Source organism: Hylobates moloch, unplaced genomic scaffold, assembly GCF_009828535.3.
Source record: "Hylobates moloch isolate HMO894 unplaced genomic scaffold, HMol_V3 SCAFFOLD_36, whole genome shotgun sequence".
NCBI lineage: Eukaryota > Metazoa > Chordata > Mammalia > Primates > Hylobatidae > Hylobates > Hylobates moloch.
The window spans coordinates 190,361-206,250 of NW_026652311.1; the positions used below are offsets into that span (position 1 = coordinate 190,361).

At 37.1% G+C, this 15,890-nt stretch overlaps 1 protein-coding gene across 3 annotated transcripts in view; it reads left to right on the forward strand.

Annotated features, from left to right (window-relative positions):
- Positions 1-15,890, forward strand: part of LOC116463446 (intraflagellar transport protein 80 homolog) — a 148,981-nt gene that overhangs the window by 127,659 nt on the left and 5,432 nt on the right. For all 3 annotated transcript variants that reach the window (XM_058434625.1, XM_058434626.1, XM_032146558.2), the window contains 3 exons: positions 607-696; positions 798-970; positions 9,761-9,884. In XM_058434625.1, the coding sequence (XP_058290608.1) occupies positions 607-696; positions 798-970; positions 9,761-9,884 (387 nt within the window). The remainder of the gene's footprint in view (positions 1-606; positions 697-797; positions 971-9,760; positions 9,885-15,890) is intronic.

Sequence of the window (15,890 nt, forward strand, 5' to 3'; positions counted from 1 at the left end):
AACATCCCTAGTCCCAGGTAGTATATTGCTATGGGCACAACTACTGGCATTCACTCATGCAAGCTTCCAGCTTGCTTTTTTATGTCTGCAGCTCTATTTTACAGGCTGCTCTTTGTTAGAAAAGAAAATGATTTGGGGGCTGCTTTGCATTAAAAGAACAACCTTATCATAAAGGACTTCTATACCCTCACTATCTGCCTAAGTAATTTCTTCTTAACTGGTACATCAGTAGCAATCTACCATAATATCATTGTCTGAGAACTTCACTGTTTCTTTGGTTCCCTATAAATTACATTCTTTGACACCTCGTCAAAAAGACTGGAAGGTTTATAACCTTGAGTTATTATTTTAAATTCAGAAATAAGTCCTTAATAACTCAAAATTGAAAATTTCAGAAAATTTCATTCAAAAGTTTTCTGTGTATTAATATAGTTTAACAAAATGGCCACAATGAAATTTCCACATTATTAGTTTTTTCAATGCCCTGCTCAGTAATTTTTATTTTTTAAATTAAAATATCATCTTAGTATGAGTATTTAAATCACTGCTTATTTTAAGGCAGTTCAGTCACATAGTTAAGATAATTGTTCTCATACTTAACTTTAGGAGCAAACCATGTGGGCTTGTCTAGCTGCTATGGCAGTTGCTAATGGAGATATGACTACTGCAGAAATAGCCTATGCAGCAATTGGTGAAGTAAGTAATTAATGTTTACATATATGCACGTGTTTTTTCTTAGCATAATTTGTTATATTTCTGTTACTATCTACTTCAATATTTTTCTTTTCTTTTTTTAGATTGATAAGGTTCAGTACATCAATTCTATAAAAAATCTTCCATCTAAAGAATCAAAAATGGCCCACATACTACTGTTTAGTGGCAACATACAGGAGGCTGAAATAGTACTTCTTCAGGCTGGCCTTGTTTATCAAGCAATCCAGATCAATATTAATCTCTACAACTGGGAAAGGTAATAAGAATGCTTTCCATCAGTTCCAAAATCTGTTTGACCTTAATGTATTTTTCCATCTACCACTTAGTAAATTACATTTTCCACTATGTTTTAGTTTCTTAACACCACAGAAGAATTTATTCATATTTATATTTGTGAATAGTTTGCAATTTATTTCTTCTCTGAACTTTTGACTGATTAAAAGTTGGGGTGTGAAGAAGAGAGGCTAGGATGTTTCCTAAATTTTTGGTTTTAGTAACTGGAGAGATCATGACACCATACCATTTGCAGATTTGGTAGGGAAGATGGTGAGTTTCATTTTAGCCAAGTTGAATTTGAAATACTCGCAAAGAGATATAATCATTGATTAAATGGACCTGGAGCTCATAAGAAATATCTGAACTAGAGGTTTAGATTTAGGAGTCATTAGCAAATGGATAGTAGTTGAAGCAAGAGAAATGGATGCAATTGCTTGGGGAATGTGTGGAATGAAAAGACATCCACTACATTATGACATGGATGAAAGAAAAGAAAGACACCAATTGTTATTCCATAAAGCAGCCAGACAGGCAGAGAAAAGAAGAACCAAGAGAGATGTGTAGTACTAAGGAAGAAAGAGGAAAGGATTGGTCAACAGCAATTGACAGCCTTACATTAGACTCTTGGACAGATTGCTTTCTGAGGCAAAGTGGCATGCTGCTCTTCTCTGTGACATAAGAGGTTCCTCCCACTCATTCTCTCAGGTACATGTCTCTCAGTGAACAAAACTATAGTTTTTATATACTCCTGATGTTAGTATGTTATGGAATTGACATATTTTTCCAGGTTTGAAGTGTCTTTCATGATCTTTGTTTCTGCCTGGGCTGAAAAATAACCCCTGTATCTGTCAATTACAAGGCTCTTTACTTAAACTTCCTTAGATTGGAATTTGTATAGATATTTTATCTCTGTCTTTCCCTTGACTAAAAGTAACAAAAATGGCAGATGGTTAATTTTATGATTGACATACTGTAGTCTCCTTGTTTAATTTATGCCTAATGATCTATACTATTCATATAATTTAGCTACTCTATTTTTGTCCTTTATTAACACAAATTCATTGTTGTTTATCTGTACAAAGGATCATGAAAGATGTTTTTAATTCTATAAAAATAAATAGGCTGCCAGGTACAGTGGTTCACACGCTTGTAATCCCAGCACTTTGGGAGGCTGAGGCAGGCGGATCACACGGTCAGGAGTTTGAGACCAGCCTGGCCGATATGGTGAAACACCGTCTCTACTAAAAATACAAAAAAAGCAGCTGGGCATGGTGGCACAAACCTGTAATCCCAGGTACTCGGAAGGCTGAGGCAGGAGAATTGCTTGAACCTGGGAGTTCCAGTCTGGGCAACCAGACCAAGACTCCATCTAAATAAATAAATAAATAAGCCTTTGTCTTTGTCCTAAATTTATTCATAATTCATAAAGTTTAAGGTAACTAGTTTAGAGAGTGTGAATATTTTTTAAATTTTATGTTAAATAACTGATAGAAAATTGTATGTATCATTACCCAGCCAACAGAGTTCTATGAGAAATGGGGAAGAATTGTGTTTATAGCATTCTTTTGACCAGTGTTTTTGAAAAAATATGTTGAAATCGTAGACACTACTCTTGCTATAGCATTCTGATACTGTACAATTTAACAAAAAAATTTTAAGATAATGGTCTTTATCTTAAAAAGCTTATAACCTAATTAGGAATTCCATTTTATTATCATTAATAATAATCAAATGTCAAAATGATGAAGAGTATTGCACATAGAATGAATATTAACTACCTACTATGTAAAGGTAATGTAAAATGTTTCTGCTGTTCAGGAAGCATATAATCCATAAGGGGAAAGATAACATAAATATCTGCAAAGATAAATAATTAGAGAGATAAACAGTAATCCAGTAAAAACAATATAAACAATGGTACCAGCAGTACATAATTAACCGCTTGGTGACCATTAATAATCATTTTGCAGCATTCCTCCTTTTAGATTGATACGGTTCAGTACATCAATTCTATAAAAAAAACCTTCCATCTAAAGAATAAAAAATGACCCACATACTAATGTTTTGTGGGAACATACAGAGGTTGAAATAGTACTTCTTCACACTGGCCTCCACTTATTCAGTGGTTATGATGTGCTAGGAATTAATTGTGCTAGACACTTTCTATATATCATGTGGTTAGGTTATCTCAGCAACTCCAGAAGTATAGACATTACCAGCCCCATTTTACAAATGAGGAAATTGAGGTTTACTTATAAATAAGCACAAAATCTAGGATTTGAACCCCCAAGTTGTCTAATATCAAAGAAGAGCTCAATTTATCACCAAGCAATCAATTATCTATGGCTGGTACCATTGCATATATCGTTTTGTTTTTTTTTGAGACGGAGTCTCGCTCTGTCATCCAGGCTGGAGTGCAGTGGCGCAATCTTGGCTCACTGCAACTTCTGCCTCCTGGGTTTAGGTGATTCTCCTACTTCAGCCACCCAAGTAGCTGGGATTACAGGCTAATTTTTGTACTTGTAGTAGAGACAGGCTTTCACCATGTTGGCCACGCTGGTCTCAAACTCCTGACCTCAAGCAATCTGCCTGTCTTGGCCTCCCAAAGCACTGGGATTACAGGCGTAGCCACTGTGCCTGGCCATGCTTATGTTGTTGTTACTGGATTACTATTTCTCTCTTTATTTATCTTTGCAGATATTAAATCGTCTTTCCTCTTACAGATTATATACTTCCTGAAGAGCAGAAACATTTCACATTATCTATACATAGTAGGTAGTTAATATTCATGCTCTTACTCTCTATGCAATACTCTTCATCATTTTGCAGCATTCCTCCTCTTCAAACATTTATTGGGTGTAGATACATGCAGTGAGTGAGTAGGTATCACAGAAGAAGGTGAGGAAATTTGCCTCTGATGGCCTATAATATAACCTTCTGAACATTTCTTGTACCTCCTTGATCCAAATGAAACCTACCTTTATTTGGAAGAGAAGGTAAAGAAGAGAACACCACTTCTCTACCAGTCCTCTCAAATGGAGTCAATTTATTCTCTCCACTTTACTACATTCCTTAGGATCCAGTGTGAATGGAGTTGGTGTCCTTTTTGCCTCCCTCATCTTTACTTCCCTATCTTATAAAATCTCCAATCCTTTAAGGCTTATATCATGTGTCTCTACTTATTTTTTGCTGAGACCTCAAACTTTCCCTGCTATCCTTATATCCTGTTCCCCGCATGCCCCCCTTCACCTTCCAATTCTCAGTAAGGGACCTTGTCTTGAGATTATTAGATCTCAGGGAGAGGGAAAACAAGAAGGTCAAAGAAGATGTAATGAGGAAAGAGAATGAATTCTGGGTGCTCCTCCATCCTTCTTATCTCCTGGCGTCTCCTTTTCCTGTGTTTCCTGCTTTTACCTAACTATAAGCCAGTGGGCTGATCAGGTGCTAGTAGAGATCTCTGAGTCTACCTGACAAGATGATAAAGATCCCAGAGCATTGTTCCTGGATTCTGACCATTATTTATACACTACACTATCTATACATTTAAGACTCCAAAATATGCATCTCTCATCTAGCCTTCTGTTCTGCCCATATTTGCTTCCAGAATCAATTCTCCAACTGCCTACTTAACAGTTCCATTAGATATCTCACATTTTTTAGCTCAAATTTATGTTTATTCCCTCATAAACCTGGTCCTCTTCCAGACTAATCTATCTTATCTTTCTTTCAGCTGTACAAAGCTGGAAATCTAGAAGTTACTTTTGACATTTTCCTCACCTTCCTCCTCCCTATTATCAACCATTTCCCTCCCAAATGCCTCTAACACTCATCCACTCATCCACTTCACTACCAGTACCATTATGTAAGTTGATCCAAGTTTTTCTGCTTAATGTCATCACTGATCTCCCTATATCTACTCTGTCTCTTTCCTACCCATTCTTCACTCTGCAGTCATAGTGATCTTTTCACAATGGAAATCTGATTGTATCACTCTTGACCTCTGATTCACTTCAGTAAAACCCACTTCAGTGAAATTCATAGTTTCCCATTGCTTTTAGCATAAATATCAAGATTGGATAAGAAAGGACTGCAAATATTCAGCAAAAGTAATTATAGCTGCTAAGAAACTCTCAGGAAACTTATATATTGTTTTCATTTCTAAGTTCTACAGATATTTCTGAAACAATTTGGAGTATTTGTTCCAACTGCTCGTTCATTCATTCATTCAACAGACAATTGAATGTAATCCCTTAGTATCCATGAGATGGGTAAGGATTGGTTCCAGGACCCCCAGGATACCAAAATCTGGGATGCTCAAGTTCTTTGTATAAAATGACGTAGTACTTACATATAACCTATGCACAGGGCTTGAATTTGTTTGTGTACCTTAGCTGCAGGGAAGGCCCACATTGAATATGTGCATAGAACAGAGCTGTACTAGATTTTTTTGTACGAGTATAAGGTAATGGTTAAGCTATCTAACAATTTGAATTTGTTTACCTTTAATTGACTTTCTACATCCAGTTCATAAGGCCCAGTAGGGAGTGGGATATACAAGTTTAATGTTCACGAGAGATCCTAGACATTGAGGGAAAGCCAGTGAAGGAATTATCAGCCTACAGACAGTAGTTGAGGCCATGAGTATGGCTGAGGTTAATCACAAAAACTTAAGAGAGCAGCAAGCAGATATCTGCTGAATACCAATATTTAAGGGTGTGCTTTAAGAAGAGAATTTAGCAATAGAGATCAGAAAGGACGAAAAGATGGAATTTTTAAAAATTGTTTATTATGGAAAATTTCAAATACAAAAGTAGAGAGAATAGTCTGAATGTACCCATCATTCACTTCAACAATGATCAATTTGTGAACAATTTCTACCCTTACCCTACCGTTTATTTTAAAGCAGACCCCAATCATTATATCATTTTTTCTGTAAATATTTCAGCATGTATCTCTAAATTTTTTTAACATAGCCACAATATTGTGGTCATACCTTAAAAAGTAAACAGTAATTATATTCACTGTTCTTATTTCTCTGTTTCACTCATAAGTGTTTTGTTTTGTTTTATGGTTTGTTTGAATCAGAATCCAATAAAGATCCACACATTGTGATTGGTTGATATGTTCTTAAATTTATTTTAATCTATAGCTTCTCCTATTCTTTTTTGTGTTTTCTTGCAATTTTCCCATTGAAGAAACTGGACCTATAGAATTTACCATAGTGTGGACATTATTGGATCTTTGGACAAAGATTGCATCTTTGTGGTATACTTTAACATAGTCCTCTGTCCTCTGAATTAGTTGCAAATTGGTTGTTGAATCTAGGAACTTGATTAGATTTAGGTTTTATATTTTTTTATAAGACTTCGTTATAGTAGTGTTATATGTTTTCGTAATGACTGGCTGTAGTGGTTTTTCATGGTATTTTTTGTGATGTTAGTAGCCATTGATGATCATTGCCCAACTCTATTAATTTGAGCTTACAAAATGGTGATATTCTATCATTCCAGAAGGATAGAGTTTGTTAGATGCTAAATACATTAGATTGCTTTTAATATCCCTGAATCTCTATATTTGTTTAAATTCTCTAGAAGGGAACAGATTTTGTTTTGTTCATATGTGATATTCCACTTAAGAAGCATAGTCTTGCTGGTTTATGCTTCTGTCTTTCATGTTTGAATTTGAAAATTGCCTGCAACCTAGTAAGGTACAGCTCTTGAAGAGTTATAGGTAAGCGAGTTATCTGTTTGCTATCCACTTTGGACATTTGGTAGTAGCCTGTTCTTAAAAACTGAAGTTAAGAGAGGTAGAAACTAGAAACTCTAAATATGCATGTTAATCCTTTATGTGCATATTAATAAAAATAATTTATAACCTACCAGTTATACAAAGTGATTTTGCTTCATTCAAGTTATGCAAAAATCATATTTTGAAGTTATAACATCTTTTTATATAACTTCCTTCTATTTAAAATACATGGATTTATTCCAGCCTTAGAATCTAATGTCACATTTGTTTGGTTGCCAAATAACCATTTTAAAACTAGAGACATACTGTTCCCAAAACCCTTATATAATTTGGAGTAAGTTCCCTCCTAAATATGGAGAAGAAACATTTTTTTACCCAGTATGTGCTTTTAGAGAACATTTAAAATAGCACATATCATTTGAATGTCTACCCTTAGCCATTGCTATTCAATCAATTGATACATATTTTATTATAATAATAATAATGACAATGATAGATAGTTCTTAGGATCTAGCATCTAAATGCGGGATTAGACATTATATTCTATTCTTTTTACATAATTAAATGTATTGATGTTTCATACCATAGTATCTCTTTCGGAATTTTGGAAAAGCTCCAACCCAGAATGGATGCTTTTATGTACTCCCCATTGAGAATACTTTCAGTTTTGCACAATCAAGATCTCTTTCCCTGATCATATACAATCATAAAGAAAGAATGGAAGATGGAGCTTCTAAGGTGACAAAAAAAAAGTAGCTCATCAGTCTCCACTCACACATAACACCACTGGAATCAGAGCCTTAGGGATATACGTGGGGGGATTATATGGGAGAGGGTTAGCAGAACTGAGGCATCTTTACTTCTGTTTCTCCTTTTTTGAGCCCCTGTGAATTGCTTTTTGCCTTCTTTATCTTCCACTTTTCCCCTCTATATTCTAGTAACTACATTCTTTTCTGCCTGTTTTTTTTTTCTGAAAGACGTAAGGTCACAGAGGAATGAGGGAATTTTGTGAGAATATGTGATGGTAGCAAATACCCTTGGATTTCACAATACAGTATATGTCAATGTATATATAAGAAATCATTTTGCCTAATTTTGGCATTACCATTTGTATTATATATAACTTACATTCATAATTTTTTCATATTAAGTGTTTAATATCTCTCAAAAGTCTAACAGTTGTCAATCAATACATACACCATGTCTAAAATACTTTTTAAAGTGACTATTTAGTTTGATCAATAGTAAGGCAAACCAAGCCAGGCATGGTGGCTCACAGCTGTAATCCCAGCACTTTGGGATGCCAAGGCAGGCAGATGACTTGAGGTCAGGAGTTCAAGAGCAGCCTGGCCAATGTGGTGAAACCCCGTCTCTACCAAAAATACAAAAATTAATTGAGTATGGTGGCAGATGCCTGTATTCCTAGCAACTTGGGAGGCTGAGGCAGAAGAGCTGCTTGAACCCTGGTGGCAGAGGTAGCAATGAGCCAAAATCATGCCACTGCACTCCAGCCTGCGCAGCAGAATGAGACGCCATCTAAAAAAAAAAAAAAATAGCCAAACCAAAGCATACTAAAAATGAACCAGATTTTCGTATTGAAGAGTCTAGTTGCAAAAAATCTAATCAGTAGTCAGCTTTGCTAAAACAACAGATTTCTAATAGTTGGCTCTGATAAATCCTGACTGGAATATTCAGAAGTTATATGTCATATTAGAAAGCAAGAGAACTTGAGAAATAATGTGCTTTTGACTATTATGATGACTGTTATCTTATTTTGAAACAAGATGACAGTGAACAGTGTAAGAGAGCTATAGTCCACTGGATTGTTCCCTACTCAACTAATATGAGTTATGCACAGCATTGCAATGGCTGAGGTGCTGTCCAAAACCCACATGTGACAGTAAGCCTGGAACTGAGGATTAATTTTTTTATTTTCCTGCAAATTATCGTCAGTGTATATATTTTATGTCTTTAGTTTATACGACTGTTTTCAGCAGCAATTTATTTAGTTATCATCTACCATTTAAATAAAATATTACTTTAAAAATAACTTGCATAAATATTGATTGAATTATAAAACTTAAATGACTGTCAACTTTTCCTGAGACTCAGATGGCAAAAGGCATTTTGTCAGACTTCTTAGCCTCAATTTGTTATTTTCATAAGATTTTTAATTTGCTATAGTAATAATGTAAAGATACCAGTTTTTAATTTTATAAACTCAGTATAGACTTATGAAAATGGTCAAAATAATGGGACCACTTACATTGTGGGGAAGTTCATTCACTTGAATTACAGGATGATTTCAAAAATATTTTCTTTTTTTTTTTTTTTTTGAGTCTTGCTCTGTCGCCCAGGCCGGAATGCAGTGGCGCGAGCTCAGCTCACTGCGACTTCCACCTCCCAGGTTCAAGTGATTCTCCTGCCTCAGCCTCCCGAGTAGCTGGGGTTACAGGCGTGTACCACCACGCCCAGCTAATTTTTGTATTTTTAGCAGAGACAGGGTTTCGCCATGTTGGCCAGGCTAGTCTTGAACTCCTGGCCTCAAGTGATCCTTCCACCTTGGCCTCCCAAAGTGCTGGGGTTACAGGCATGAACCACTGTGCCCAGCCTCAAAAATATTCTCAATGAATATTTACCACATATGTACTCTGTATTACTCACGAAAGAGAAATATCTCCCTTCAATAAGTGTATTGGCTAGTGGAGAAAAAAGACTCATAACAATTGTACTATAAGGAGTGCTGTAATAATAGTATATATATAAATGGGATGAAGCATAGATAAGATAATAGTCATTTATTTCTACAAGAGGAGCTGGTCAGGGAGAAGAGGCCATGTTTGATCTGGGCCCTGAAGTATATAAGTAGGAATTTGCAAGATGGATGAGGTAGAAAATGGCATTTCATATTGTGGAATAAACAGAGGGAAATGCCATTTGTCTTATCCCCAGCTCCAGAACTCTACTACTCATGGAGTCTGACACAAACGATGTTAATAATCTGTTTTATTTCTCATTATAGGGCACTGGAATTGGCTGTAAAATACAAAACACATGTTGATACAGTTCTTGCTTACCGTCAAAAGTTTTTGGAGACATTTGGTAAACAGGAAACTAATAAACGGTACTTGCATTATGCAGAAGGCGTAAGTATTTCACAATTTTGTATAATAATACATATGCTTTATAAATGTACATCATATTCATCCTAATGAGACAAAATGTGAATGATTCAAATTTTGAATCTTTTAACCTGCAAAAGAATTACTTTTTGCCTTATGACATCTTATTTTGACTTAATTATATATAGTACTACGTTTTTTTTCTGGAATCTTGCAGGCATGTTTTGATTAACCCAAGTCTGTCTTCATAATATTCTATTTGTGCTAAGGTTAGGTGCTATTTGATATTTTTAGATCAACAATATAGATGGGTGGAATAAAAGCTTCTAACTGATAAATTTTACCTGCCACCAGCTGCCTCTTCTGCTGCATGGGAAATATATATGCACAGAGGGCACTGACCAGAAAATGCATAGTTGGTCACTTTGTAGAATTCTAGAAAGCTAGGTTGCACCTCCTAGAAGTGCCTAGCCTAGGTAGATTTCACTACCTAGAACCAAAGAAGACTCAGCCTTTGCCTCCCAGGCTCCTACCAGAATCTCAGATTTTATTACTCTAATTAGAAGAAAGTCATTCTGGGATGCAGTGGTGCATGCCTGTAGTCCCAGCTACTTGGGAGGCTGAGGCAGGAGGATTGCTTGAGCCCAGGAATTCAAGGCCAGCCTGGGCAACATAGCAAGACCCCACCTCTAAATAAACAAATAAAAATAAAAAGAAGGAAGTCATTCCAGTATAGATCAGCCCACAAGGAGACCCAGAATGAGTTTGCCCCATTGCCTAGAGCATAACTGATTATAGCCACTTACCCAGATTCCTTTAGGCTCAGACAGCAGAAACAGAGCTCATGTCACTAGCCATATAGATCCAAGAGGCTTGACTCCTAAGAGCTGTGATTACAAGACAGGGCTGACCTTTCTTTCAGCTCTGTGAACCACTTTCTTTAGCCTTTTATTCATTCATTTATTCAAAAAATGTATGATTTCTCACTTTGGCCTAGACACTATGCTAGGGGTTAAAATCAGATACAGCCTCTTATGTCTCTGTGGAGCTTATAGATTATGTGGGAACACACCTTCTTGGTATAGAATAAAATGGAATGTTCTGATTGATCATAGGGGCAGACTGGGTTAGAGGAGCCTTAGGAAGAGGAGAGAAGATAAAGAGAAGGCACCCACAATTTCTATTAAAGCCAACATTATCTACTTATTGTATTTAGAACATATAGTGTCTTGATCTACATTTTTGCACTTCAGAACAATTTTCATGTTAGTGAGGCCTTTGAGACCATTCTTAGAGTTTAGCAGTGCAACTTCAACATCTGGATCCAGGATAGCTACAAGTTGTGGGTTTCATGGTAGAAAGGAGACATGTTTTATAGAAGCTCCGCAAACCTTTTTTTGATTTCATTTGGAACCTGCTTAGTACTGAAGTGAATCCTGGGAGTTTGGGCATACTCTACTATTAGGACAAACACAGCATCCCTGGAATCTCTGGGGCTACACTCTGATTCATAATATATGACAGCAGCCACCATCAAAACAGTGCTAAGCAGCCCAAAGAACTGTGACACAAAGGTCAGGTAATCTGATCTTTGTGTCACAGTTTTGAAAATATGACCATATGTTAAAACTGAGCACCCACCTTGTTTATTGTATAATTTTAAAGCAGATTAAGCTACTCTGCTTTTTCCTCCTCGTCATCAATATTTTTTTAATATTCACATTTGATACTTTTGAAAACATAGGAAATATAGTTCTGATCAGGTGTGGTGGCTCAAGCCTATAATCCCAACACTTTGGGAGGCTGAGGCAGGAGGATCACTTGAGCCCAGGAGTTTGAGACCAGCTTAGGCAACAGTGAGATCCCACCTGTACAAAAAATTTAAAAATTAGCTGGACATGGTGGTTCATGCTTGTAGTCCCAGCTACTTGGGAGAGGTAGGAGGATCACCTGAGCCTGGGAGGTCAAGGATGAAGTGAGTTGAGATCATGCCACTGCACTCCAGCCTAGGTGACAGAGTGAGATCTTGTCAGAATGAAAGAAAAGAGAGAAAGAGAAAGAGAGAAGGAAAGAAGGAAGGGGCGGGGGAGGAGAAAGAAAAGAAAGTCCTTACTATAAAGAAAATTATATTTTAGATAGCAAAAACTTAACATCCTTATCATCTTTTTCATTATACATATATTCAACTGTTACCAAAATATAATACTTTAATCATAAGAGTACCAGAACAACATGGCTTTCTTAGGTATTTTAGGGTTTTTTTTTCATCCAGAAACTATATAGGTTACTTTGACTCCCTGTGGTACTATGTTCTCGTTTCCTACTTTTCTTCATAAATGTCATTTGGAGTTAACTAAAAATCATAAAGCAGTATTTTATGATGAAAATTATTTTTTTCTTAAAAATTTCCCACCAATGAAATAAAATGTAACCCTGGGAAAATAGCTCTTGGGGATATCTGCATTACTTGCAGATCTTTTGGTTTCATTTAAGTCTATAATCTAGTCATAATATATCATCCATATTTATCTTTGCCAGACTTATGATCATATAAATGCTTTATTTCAGAACTGAGAGTTAAATAGAAATGGGTCTTTTAAAAATAACATTGAGAAATTTATTCTAGATATCTGGTGATTTTGGTGGGCTCACAATGCATACCACCTGGAAATTTATAAATGAATGGAATCTACCATAAGGGAAGAAGCGAGAAGTTTGATAGACACTTAGTTTATGAGCCCTGAAATGTTATTTGGCCATTTCTAATTTAAAATATGGCAATCTGGGATTCTTACAAGGAGGACTGTTTTTCAAGAACCCTGATATTTAGCGTCATTGTACTTGGTCTACAGTAGTGTTCTGTAAATATTTATAAAACAAATTGTAAATCTAGCAAATAAAATCCACTCAAAGAATACATTTATTATATTAAATATATACTCTGCACAGGAAGAAAAGTAGATCTGGGAAATACTTCAGACATTTGCTAGGAAAAAGAAAAAGAGTGAAAGAAATCAAACTCACGAGCAGGATTTCAGAAAGTTTAAAATTTTGAAGATCTGAGTCAACACTCTACTTGGGACAAACCACTTTAGGCTTAGCTACTACCGAAAAGCTGCTTTACAGGTTTTAAGTTTGGAGGAATTGTTAATAGTAAGGAGTTGTTAGCTGATTACTGATTTGCTGGGTAATTATTTACCTTTTATTCATTCAGTATTTATTGAGTGCCTCCTGTAAACAATGTTTTCTCCTTAGTGCTTGGGATATACTAGTAAATGTGACAGACACTGGCCCTGGCTTTATGAAGTTTATATTCAAATGGAGGTGACAGTTATTTAGGTAATTGTTCATTTCAATTGTGATAATTGCCTTGAAGGAGATGTACGTGGTGCTATAAGACTCTATGAATGGGGGTCCTGACCTATGGTGAGGCAATCAGCAGAGACTGTTCTAGCAAAGAGCATGATATTTGAACTCAGCTTTAGAGGATGAATAGTAGAAGCTCACTGTAGGGTAGAGGTTGGGTGGGAGATGAGAATAACATGTTCCAGGAGAGGGAAGGCTTTGAAGTAGGAAACAGTAAAAGCAATGGAGGGATTGACTTTAGGGTTTCATAGGGCAAATTAAATAAGAGAAGCCATTGGAGGGAAATAACATGATCACTTTTTCCTTTTAAAATCCTGATTCCACAAGGCGTGGTGGCTCACGCCCGTAATCCCAGCACTTTGGGAGGCTGAGATGGGAGGATCACTTGAGTCTAAGAGTTTGGAGACCAGCCTGGGCAACATGGCTAAACCCTGTCTCTACCAAAAACAAACAAACAAACAAAAAACTTAGCTGGGCATGGTGACATGCACCTGTAGTTCCAGCTACTCTGGAAGGTTAGGTGGGAGAATCACTTGAGCCCCGGAGGCAGAGGTTGCAGTTAGCTGAGGTCACACCACTGCACTCCAACCTGGGCCACAGAGTGAGACTCCACCTCAAAAAAAAATAAATAAATAAAATAAAATCCTGATCCCTGGCCAGGCACAGTATCTCATTCCTGTAATCCCAACACTTTGGGAGGCTGAGGTGGGAGGATTGCTCGAGTCTAAGAGTTTGGCAACCAGCCTGGGCAACATGGCGAGATCTTGTCTCTACCAAAAAAAAAAAAAATTAACTGGGCATGGTGGCATGCACCTGTAGTTCCAGCTACTCTGGAAGCTTAGGTGGGAGAATCACTTGAGCCTAGGAGACAGAGGTTGCAGTGAGCCGAGGTCACGCCACCGCACTCCAACCTGGGCAACAGAGCAAGACTCCATCTCTGAAAAAATAAATAAAATCCTGATTCCTGGCTATGCGCAGTGGCTCAAGCCTATAATCCCAACACTTTGGGAGGCTGAGGTGGGAGGATCACTTGAGCCCAGGAGTTCAAGACCAGCCTAGGCAATATAGTGAGACGTTGTCTGTATTAAAAATAAATAGGCTGGACGCAGTGGCTCATGCCTGTAATCCCAGCACTTTGGGAGGCCGAGGCGGGCAGATCACGAGTTCAGGAGATCGAGACCATCCTAACACAGTGAAACACTGTCTCTACTAAAAATACAAAAATTAGCAGGCGTGGTTATTGCACCTATAGTCCCAGCTACTCGGGAGGCTGAGGCAGGAGAATTGCTTGAACCTGGGATTTGGAGGTTGCAGTGAGCTGAGATCACGCCATTGCAGTCCAGCATGGGCAACAGAGTGGGACAAAAATAAAATAAAAATAAAGAAATACATAATCAATAAAATAAAATCTGGATTTCTAAAAAATAAATGGAAACAACAGTTTTTACAAAATTATCTTAAGATTTTGCCAGTCAGTTGAAGGAGATGATAATAAGAGCAAACGTACGAGTTACTCAACGAATGAGGAAGAATCCCAAGTGACTGCTCTGGACCCTGGGTGGTTGGAATACTGGTTGGGAAAAGTCATTGAAAGGTCTTAATACCAGGATAAGAGAACAGACTTCGTAATGAAGGCAATGAGAAGACTTGGAGATTTGTAATCAAGAGAATGACTTGAAAGATAATGTCAGACGTGAAAGATAGCTTAGAGGCGAGCGTGGTGACTAGGAGACTAGTTAGGAAGTTACTATAATAATCTCACTAGGAAATAGAAAGGGTACGATTAATGTAAGAAAAAATTTTAGAAGCAAAATTAAGAGAACAGTTGTGGCTGGGGGTGGGAGGAGAGGTGGTGAGGTAAGGCAGGGCATTTGAGAATGACTCTAGTGTGGGCAGCTGATAGATGGGAATGCCATTAATCTAAAGAGTACATAAGAATATACACATTTTGGACCTTTGAGTTTGAATACATGAAAATATACCATTTTGTATGTGTTTAGAGTGTCTATCAGGTGTCCAGAAGGAGGTATCTAGAAGGCAATTAGAAATATAAATATGAACACAAAAGGACATTGACAAGGGAGAAATAAGGGCTAGAAAACTAAATTTATTGCCTTGACCATCTAGGTATAGTTGAAGCTATATGAATTGATATTTCTTAGGGAAAGTGTGAGAAAACTATGGTTGGACCCTGGTGAATATTAACAGTTAAGAGGTTTTTGAAGGAAACCAAAATATGACACCCCAAAATATGTCTCTTTGACACTTACATTTTTGAGCTAAAGACAAGCTGCAGCAAATGGAAGAGCTCTATTCTTCCCCTTTTCCTCCTAAAGACAAAATATAAGTTCTCCTTTATTGGAGATAACTCTTGGTCAGCTCAGGGACGACTCCAGAGCAATCTACCAAAAAACCTTACTCCGTGGCTGGGCGTGGTAGCTCACCCCTGTAATCTCAGCACTTTGGGAGACCAAGGCAGGAGGGTCATGTAAGCCAAGCCCAGGAGTTCAGGACCAGCCTGGGTAATAAAGTGAGACCTTGTCTCTATAAAAAATTTTAAAAATTAGCCAGGTGTGGTAGCATACACCTGTGGTCCCAGCAGGAGGTTGAAGCTGCAGTGAGCCATGTTTGGGCCACCGCATACCAGCCTGGGTGACAGAGCAA